Source organism: Piliocolobus tephrosceles, chromosome 21 (assembly GCF_002776525.5).
Source record: "Piliocolobus tephrosceles isolate RC106 chromosome 21, ASM277652v3, whole genome shotgun sequence".
NCBI lineage: Eukaryota > Metazoa > Chordata > Mammalia > Primates > Cercopithecidae > Piliocolobus > Piliocolobus tephrosceles.
In genome coordinates, this window is record NC_045454.1 from 24,481,445 (window position 1) to 24,490,319 (window position 8,875).

Here is an 8,875-nt window from a genome sequence, read left to right on the forward strand (position 1 = left end):
GATGGCTCCCGCCTGTAATCCCAGGACTTTGGGAGGCTGAGGTGGGATGATCACTTGAGGCCAGGTGACCAGCCTAGGCAACACAAGACCTTGTCTCTGTAAAAAATAAAACAGGCCAGGCGCGGTGGCTCACGCCTGTAATCCCAGCACTTTGGGAGGCCGAGGCAGGTGGATCACCTGAGGTCAGGAGTTCGAGAACAGCCTGGCCAACGTGGTGAAACCCTGTCTCTACTAAAAATACAAAAATTAGCCAGGTGCGGTGGTGGGCGCCTGTAATCCCAGCTACTTGGGAGGCTGAGGCAGGGAACCCGGGAAGCGGAGGCTGCAGTGAGCTGAGGTCACACCATTGCACTCCAGCCTGGGCAACAAGAGTGAAACTGTCTCAAAAAATAAATAAAGAAATAATAAAATAAAATAATCTCACAATTTGCTAGTCCCGCTCCTGGGCCCACTGAAGTGTGATTTTCAAAGTGATTTCGATTTCCTTTCTCCAATAACCCACATCCACTCCTCTGCTCTGGCCTGTCAGCTCCTTCCTCCAGCAACGCCTTCCCCTTCACCAGAGAGCCCTCACCGAACTCCAAGGCGGAAAAGCAAGGGCGTCCCTTCCCCAGGGACTAGTACATCGCCCACACAGAGCCTGCGCGGTGAGTGGAGAGGACGACAGACCGGGGGCACGAGGGAAGCCGGGACCCATGGCGAGGGGCTGCCCGGGCCACCCGACCCTGTCCAACCGCCGAGCCTGAGAGCCCCATGGAGTACGGAGAGCGGGGCCCTGGGGACGCCAGTGTCGCGTGGCCCCTGTGACTAAGCATTCCGTGGGGCAGCCAATCCCACGCTCCTCCAGGTGCATCCCGGGCTACGCCATCTTCTACCCCAGCTCCCATCCCGGGGCGCCCCCTGGTGGGGGCGCGGGGAGGGCTCCGGTGGGGGAAGGCGGGGTGTGATATGGGGTGGGGGTGGAGCGGAGGTGGGGTGGGCTGCGGCTGGGGTGCAGGTGGGAGTGGAGATGGGGTGGTGGTGGGGATGAAATGTCGGGGTGGAGGTGTGAGTGGGGGGGTGGGAATGAGGACGGGGTGGGGACAGGGGTGAAGGTGTGACTGTGGGGCGGGCAGGGATAAGGAAATGGGTGGGAGCTGGGGCTAGGGTAGGAGTTGGGGGTGTGTGGGGGTGGGAGTGGGTGTGGGAGGATGTGTGGGCGGGGCGGGGAGTGGGCACGGGGGGATGTGTGAGCTGGGGGGAGTGGGCGTGGGGGGATGTGGAAGCTGTGTAGGGCTGGGGTGGAAAGCGGACATGCGTTGCGCTGGGATGGGGGGAGTGGGTGTGGGGGGCTGTGTGGGACTCGGGTTGGGGGCTGGGGTGGGTGCTGTGTAGGGTGGGGGTGGGAGGCTGTGCGGGGCTGGGGTGGGTGTGGGGGGCTGTGTGGCGATGGGAGGCTGTGCCGGGGTGGGGGGTGCGAGGCTCTGCAGTGTGTGGGAGACTGTGTGGAGCTGGCTTCGCAGCGCTCACCTTTAGCACCAGGAGCTGGAGCATCCTCCTGGCGCGGGAGGGCAGATGGGCCCCCTCGTCCTGGAAGTCCCCTGCCGTCACGGGCAAGGCTGGCCGCGTCCGCCCCCGCCAGGCCCCTGCCGCGAGTGCTTTCCTTCCCTCCACGTTTAGTGCCTCGGTCCCCCGTGGAAGATGCCCCACACTCCTCATCCCCAGGAGCCCTCGCGGACCCCGGGGTCGGCCCCAGGCGACGCGCTCCGTCCTGGCAGTGACACAGCCCCTCGCACGGGGCTCCCCGCCAGCCTGGCCTCGGGCCTCCCGCACCGACCGGATGCCCGCGCACGCTGAGCAGGCCTTGAGGCGTCGGAGACCACGTGGTCCACCCAACCGCCCAACGCCCTGCACAGCGCCACGCGGTGGCCGGGAGGACTGATGGGCCGAGGCCCCTAGAGGCCCGGCTCGGGGTAGCGTGATTCGTTCATTTGCCGCCGGCAGGAACCCCCAGGCCGCAGGGACATTCACCTGTTCCCTGGAGGGATAGAGGGGCCGCGTGTGGCTGAGTCCGTTGGAAACCACCTTTGCAAAATTGTAACTGAGGAAATTGTGATGGTGAAAGAAATCAGACCTAACCAACTCCATCTTGCTTCTAATTTAAGCTGTCCTTGTTTATTCCTGGGCGGAAGCCCGACTAACTTTGGGAAGGAATTCAGTCCATGGTTTGCCTCTGAAACAAAATTGGTAAGAGCCTATGAACCCTGAAAATGTGAGACAGGTGTCAGTTCATTCAGAGAGTTTATTTTGCCGGCAGGGCGAGGTGGCTCAGGCCTGTAATCCCAGCACTTTGGGAGGCCGGGGCGTGCGGATCACCTGATAAGGTAAGGAGCTGGAGACTAGCATCGTCAACATGGTGAAACTCCGTCTCTACTAAAAATAGAGAAATTAGCCAGACATGGTGGCCCATGCCTGGAATCCCAGTTACTTGGGAGGCCGAGGCAGGAGAATTGCTTGAATCCGGGAGGCGGAGGTTTCATTGAACTGAGATCGGGCCACGGCACCCCAGCCTGGGTGACAGAGCGAGGCTCTGTCTCAAAAAATTAAAAAAAAAAAATTCACCAAGGTTGAGGACATACGCCCCTGACACAGGAAGTCCTAATGACATTTGCCAGAGGTGGTTGGGGCACAGCTTGTGTTAAAGTTGGAGGGTGTCCAGATTCTTGGTGTCTTGAAGAAAGAATTTGACAAAACGCACACACAAAGCAAGGAAGGAATGAAGGGTTTTATTGAAAAAGTACACTCCACAGCATGGGAGCGGACCCGAGCATAGGGGCTCAAAGTCCCCGTTACAGAATTTTCGTGAATTTAAATACTCTGTGTTTGGAGTATGCCCGATGTAAATGAAGACGGTGAAGTAAAGTTACGAAGTCATTTGCTGGGTGTATGCCCTATGGAGACGATATTTCCCGTTATAGCTGAAGTGTGAATCGGCCTTATGTTCCCTACCTCCAGACCCTATTTTCCTGCCTCACTTGGTTTTATACGTTTTAGGGAAGCATGAGACAACAACCCTTGGATCAGCTCAGTGTATCAGCTGACACCACCCACACCGATAATCTGCCTCAACCTGTTCTGCCATCCCAACCAGGAACAGACAACAGCAAGAAAAACTCCCACAAACTCTGATTCCATCTTCAACCTGGCCAATCAGCACTCCCCACTTCCCAAGCTCCTGCCCGCCCAATTGTCTTTGAAAACTCTGTTCCTTGAATGCTCGGAGAGATTGATTTGAGTAATAATAAAACTCCAGTCTCCCGCACAGCCGGCTCTGCATGAATTACTCTTTCTCCATTGCAATTCCCTGTCTTGATAAATTGGCTCTGTCTAGGCAGTGGGCAAGGTGAACCCATTAGGTGGTTACAAGTTCATCATTTTCTTTTCAAAGAGACAGGGTATGGCTCTGTTGCCCACACTGAAGTGCAGTGGCACAATCATGGCTCACTGCAGCCTTGAATTCCTGGGATCAGTTGATCCTCCAGCTTCAGCCTCTGAAGTAGCTGGGACTACAGGCACACACCACCACGCCTGGAAAATTTTTTAATTTTTTTGTAGAGATGGGGGTCTCACTATGTGGCCCAGGCTGGTCTCGAACTCCTGGGCTTACGCCATCCTCCCACCTCAGCCCCCTGAGCAGCTAGGATTACAGGCATGAACCACCATGCCAGGCCTTCAGTTGGTCCTTGTTGCCCGCCAGGGGGCCCCTGTCTTCCTGCTTTCTCTAGGCCAGCCCACACCCGTTAAATGCTGTGAGCTGGAAGCCCTGGTGGTAAGGAAGAGTCCTGGTCAGCCACGAATCCCTGGGTCTTCGTGGCCTCCTGGTAACATTTCCACTTGATCTGCACCTTCTGGAAAGGTTCCTGGTCCTGGGTTTCTTCCCAGCTGCCCTTCAACTGGCAGGGCTCTCTGAGTCAAAATGAGTTAATTTGCTAGTAAGGGAACCAGCAAGATTCAAAAGACTGCAACAGTTGGAGAGAGCATGGAAATTGTGGAGTTACATATTTGGGGAACAGAATGCCCACGTAAGCATGCAGTTCTATAAGAAAACTGGATTGCACGAGGTCCCACAGATAACATGCACTTAAACTCTCAGGCAGGATGGTCGGAGAGGAAAGGTGTGTAGCTGCCAGTCGGGAGAAAAACACAGCTGCAAGTGCATGATGTTCACCTGTTCCTGAAATTAGGTTGACAAGGCCTCACCTCCAATCAAGGCACCTGGTATGGCCAACTCACCTGAAAGCTCAAGACCTCGTCAAAAAGAGATGGAAAATGACAGGACCTGATTTAAACAGGAGGTCTCGGCTGGGCAAGGTGGCTCAGGCCTGTAATCTCAGCACTTTGGGAGGCCAAGGTGGGTGGACCACTTGAGGTCAGGAGTTCGAAACCAGCCTGGCTAATATGATGAAGCCCTGTCTCTACTAAAAATACAAAAATGAGCCAGGCATGGTGACCGGCACCTGTAATTCCAGCTACACAGGAGGCTGAGGCAGGAGAATCGCTTGAAGCAAGGAGGCAGAGGTCGCAGTGAGCTGAGCTCATGCCACTGCACTCCAGCCTGGGCAACACAGTGAGACTCCGTCTCAAAATATATATATAATAAAATAAACAGGAGGTCTTGTAGCCAGGTGCAGTGACATGTGCCTGTAGTCTCAGCTACTTGGGAGGGTGAGATGGGAGGATCCCTTGCCAGGAGTTGGAACCCAGCCTTGGCAACATAGCAAGACCCCATCTTAAACAGAAAGTCCCAAAACAGTTCCCAGTCCACAAAGATGGATAATACAGACTTCTCCCAGTTCTTGGTTTGGAGAGACCCTTTTTGCTTTGACTAGATCCTGTGCTACAGTATGGTATTTCCCAACCGTTTTACAACATGGCTCACAGAAAATGGAAATATTTGTATAGTACACTCCCATAGTCAAAACACTCACTGCCCTGGGGCTTTAGTCACCCAGTCTCCCCAAGGTTGAAAGGGGTCCGCATTGATACTGTAACCTGCCCTCCTCCAACCCTGGCGCTAGCAGAAAACACTTTTTTTTTTTTTTTTTTTTTGAGACGGAGTCTCGCTCTGCCGCCCAGGCTGGAGTGCAGTGGCCGGATCTCAGCTCACTGCAAGCTCCACCTCCTAGGTTTACGCCATTCTCCTGCCTCAGCCTCCCGAGTAGCTGGGACTACAGGCGCCCGCCAAATTGCCTGGCTAGTTTTTTGTATTTTTTAGTAGAGACGGGGTTTCACCGTGTTAGCCAGGATGGTCTCGATCTCCTGACCTCGTGATCTGCCCGTCTCGGCCTCCCAAAGTGCTGGGATTACAGGCTTGAGCCACCGCGCCCGGCCATAAAACACTTTTTTAAAGATGCCCAAGGCTTCCTTTTTCTTCCCCCTGTCTCATGGTGCTGACGCTTTTCCGATTTTTGTTCGAGACAGGGTCTTGCTCTGTTGCCCAGGCTGGAGTGGAGTGGCACAATGTTATCACTACTCACTGCAGCGTCTATCTCCTGGGCTCAAATCATCTTCCCACCTCAGTCTCCTGAGGAGATGAAACTCTAGGGGTGCACCACCATACCCAGCTTTTTTTTTTTTTTTTTTTTTTTGAGACAGTCTCGCTCTGTCACTCAGGTTGGAGTGCAGTGGTGCGATCTCGGCTCACTGCAACCTCCACCTCCTGGGTTCAAGCGATTCTTCGCCTCAGCCTCCCAAGTAGCTGGGACTACAGCCATGTGCCACCACACCCAGCTAATTTTTGTGTTTTTAGTAGAGACGGGGTTTACTATATTGACCAAGCTGGTCTCAAACTCCTGACCTTGTGATCCACCCACCTCAGCCTCCCAAAGTGCTGAGATTACAGGTGTGAGCCACCATGCCCAGCCTACCCAGCTAATTTTGAATTTTTTTTATAGAGACGTGGTCTCCTTATGTTGCCTAGGCAGGTCTTGAACACCTGGGCTCAAATGATTCTTCTACCTTGGCCTCCCAAAGTGTTGGGATGACAGGTGTGAGCCGCCATGCCCTGCTGAATTTTGTTTTTAACTTTAAAAATATTTCTGGCCCAGCACAGTGGCTCACATCTGTAATCCCAGTACTTTGGGAGGCTGAGGCAGGTGGATCACTTGAGGTCAGGAGTTCAAAACCATCCTGGTCAAATGGCGAAACCCTGTCTCTACTAAAAGTACAAAAATTAGCCGAGTGTGGTGGTTCACGCCTGTAATCCCAGCTACCTAGGAGGCCGAGGTAGGAGAATCACTTGAACCCAGGAAGCAGAGGTTGCAGTGAGCCAAGATCGTACTACTGCACTCTAGCCTGGGCAACAAAGTGAGAATGTCTCAAAAAAAAAAAAGAAAAGAAAAGAAAAGAAAAACTGTGTGTCATAAATGCCATGAACATCAGCAATCTGAGTTCTAAAACTATTAGTTTTTCAGCTCATATTATTTGGGGTTACGGGGTATGGGCAAGGTACTGCTATAGGTAGGAAGTCATGTGACAAGTCTCCCAAAAGGAATTCTTGGAAGGAGACAAGGTTCATTCAGATTAAAAACAACAACATACAGGCCAGGCGCGGTGGCTCACGCCTGTAATCCCAGCACTCTGGGAGGCTGAGGTAGGTGGACCACTTGAGGTCAGAAGTTCAAGACCAGCCTGGCCAACACGGTGAAGCCCCGTCTCTGCTAAAAATACAACCATTAGCCAGGTGCAATGGCACGTGCCTGTAATCCCAGCTACTCAGAAGGCTAAGGCAGGAGAATCGCTTGAACCCAAGAGGCAGAGGTTGCAGTGAGCCGAAAGCATGCCACTGCACTCCAGCCTGGACAACAATGTGAGACTCCATCTCAAAAAAAACAAAACAAAACAAAACAAAACAAAGCATACATGAGGGAAACTTGGTGTGAAAACGATCTTTTCTATAAAGAAAAACTAGTCATATTACTTTATGATGACATCACCCACTGAGCCATGGCAACTCCAGTGAAGAGGGAGTTGGCCGTGGCACTAACCAGCTGTGTTTCTGTTTTCTCACTGGCAAAATCATGGTGTTCACTGAGGTCCCTTTTTGAGAGTCAAAAGACAAAGCAAGGCTGGGCATGGTGGCTCAGGCCTATGATCTTGGGCACCTTGGGAGGCGGAGGCAGGCGGATCACCTGAGGTGAGGAGTTCAAGACCAACCTGGCCAACATGGTGAAACTCCATCTCTACTAAAAATACAAAAATTAGCTGGGTGTGGTTGCAGGTGCCTATAGTCACAGCTACTTGGGAGGCTGAGACATGAGAATTGCTTGAACTCAGGAGGTGGAGGTTGCAGTGAACTGAGACTGCACCACTGCACTCCAGCCTGGGCAGCAGAGTGAGACTCTATCTCAAAAAACAAATCAAAAGACAACAATAATTTTTGTAGACTTTGTTTTTGTTTTTTTGAGCCAGAGTTTTCCTCTTGTCACCCAGACTGGAGTGCAATCTGGGCTCACTCCAACCTCCGCCTCCTGGGTTCAAGCGATTCTCCTGCCTCAGCCTCCCAAGTAGCTGGAATTACAGGCGTGTGCCACCATGCCTGGCTCGTTTTTTGTATTGTTAGGAGACAGGGTTTCACAGTGTTGACCAGGCTGGTCTTGAACTCCTGACCTCAGGTGATCCACCCACCTCAGCCTCCCAAAATGCTGGGATTATAGGCATGAGCCACTGCATGCAGCTAACGTTGTTGTTTTTTTCCAATTGAACATAATTTCCCATTTTCGTAGATCCAAAAGGCAGACAGAATGATAGTATCTGTGGTCTCAAAATTTACATATTGGAACCATTTATTGAAAAAAAAAAAGATTTTACTTTAGATTGGGTATCTCACCCTTGGTCAGGTAATTCTTTGTTGTGGGTGGTGAGACTGCACATTGCAGATTGTTCAATTGCATTCCTGGCCTCTCCCCACTAGATGGTAGTAGCATACTCCCCCACCCCACCCACTCGGCCCACAGTTTCAACAACCAAAAATGTTTCCAGACATAGCCAAATGTTCCCTAGGGCAAAAGTGCCCAGGTTGAGGACCGCAGCGCTAGATACAGTTCTCTAATCTGGATTAAATCATACATATAAACTTTATTCATCATTGTCTTTATGTTATAGTAGGAAAAGTAAGGCATTTCATAAAATACGAAATCAGTTGTACAATGCGTGATACAGTCAAAGATCTGACCATGGAATTGGTGTCTTAACTATCATTTCTCACCTTTAATCAATAAACATTCTTCCTCTTTAAAGATGATGAAAAATTACTCATATTAAATACAGTAAAAATAAACAGCATTAATCAAATACTACATTTCTAACCTCTTTACATTCATGAACACTGTGGAAACAAACAATGATGGTTTTTGTTATGGCTTTATGTTTCTTTAAAATACTAACTAGGCCAGATGTGGCAGCTCATGCCTGTAATCTCAGCACTTTGCGAGGCCGAGGTGAGAGGATCACCTGAGGTCAGGAGTTCAAGACCAGCCTGGCCAACATGGTGAAACCCTGTTTCTACTAAAAATACAAAATTTAGTGGGACATGGTGGCGCAAGACTGTAGTCCCAGCTACTCAGGAGGCTAAGGCATGAGAATCGCTGGAAGCTGGGAGGCAGAGATTGCAGTGAGCCAAGATTGGGCCACTGTACTCCAGTCTGGGTTCTGGACAAGAGTAAGACTCTGTCTCAAAAAAAAAAAAAAAAAAAGTCTGGGTGTGGTGGCTCACGCCTGTAATCCCAGCACTTTGAGAGGCCAAGGTGGGAGGATCACGAGGTCAGGAGATCAAGACCATCCTGGCTAACACGGTGAAACCCCGTCTCTACTAAAAATACAAAAAAATTAGCCAGGC

The 8,875-nt window shown here is 51.6% G+C and overlaps 1 protein-coding gene across 3 annotated transcripts in view; it reads right to left on the reverse strand.

Moving 5' to 3' along the window:
- The window catches only part of TDRD12 (tudor domain containing 12), a 101,621-nt gene extending 99,773 nt beyond the window's left edge, over positions 1 to 1,848 (reverse strand). For 2 of the 3 annotated variants that reach the window (XM_031934815.1, XM_023229066.1), the window contains exon 1: positions 1,510 to 1,848. In XM_031934815.1, coding sequence (XP_031790675.1) covers positions 1,510 to 1,698 — 189 coding nt within the window. In that variant the 5' untranslated portion in view covers positions 1,699 to 1,848. The remainder of the gene's footprint in view (positions 1 to 1,509) is intronic. The other variant, XM_023229067.1, reaches the window with a different exon arrangement.
- Positions 1,849 to 8,875: the final 7,027 nt, after the last annotated feature.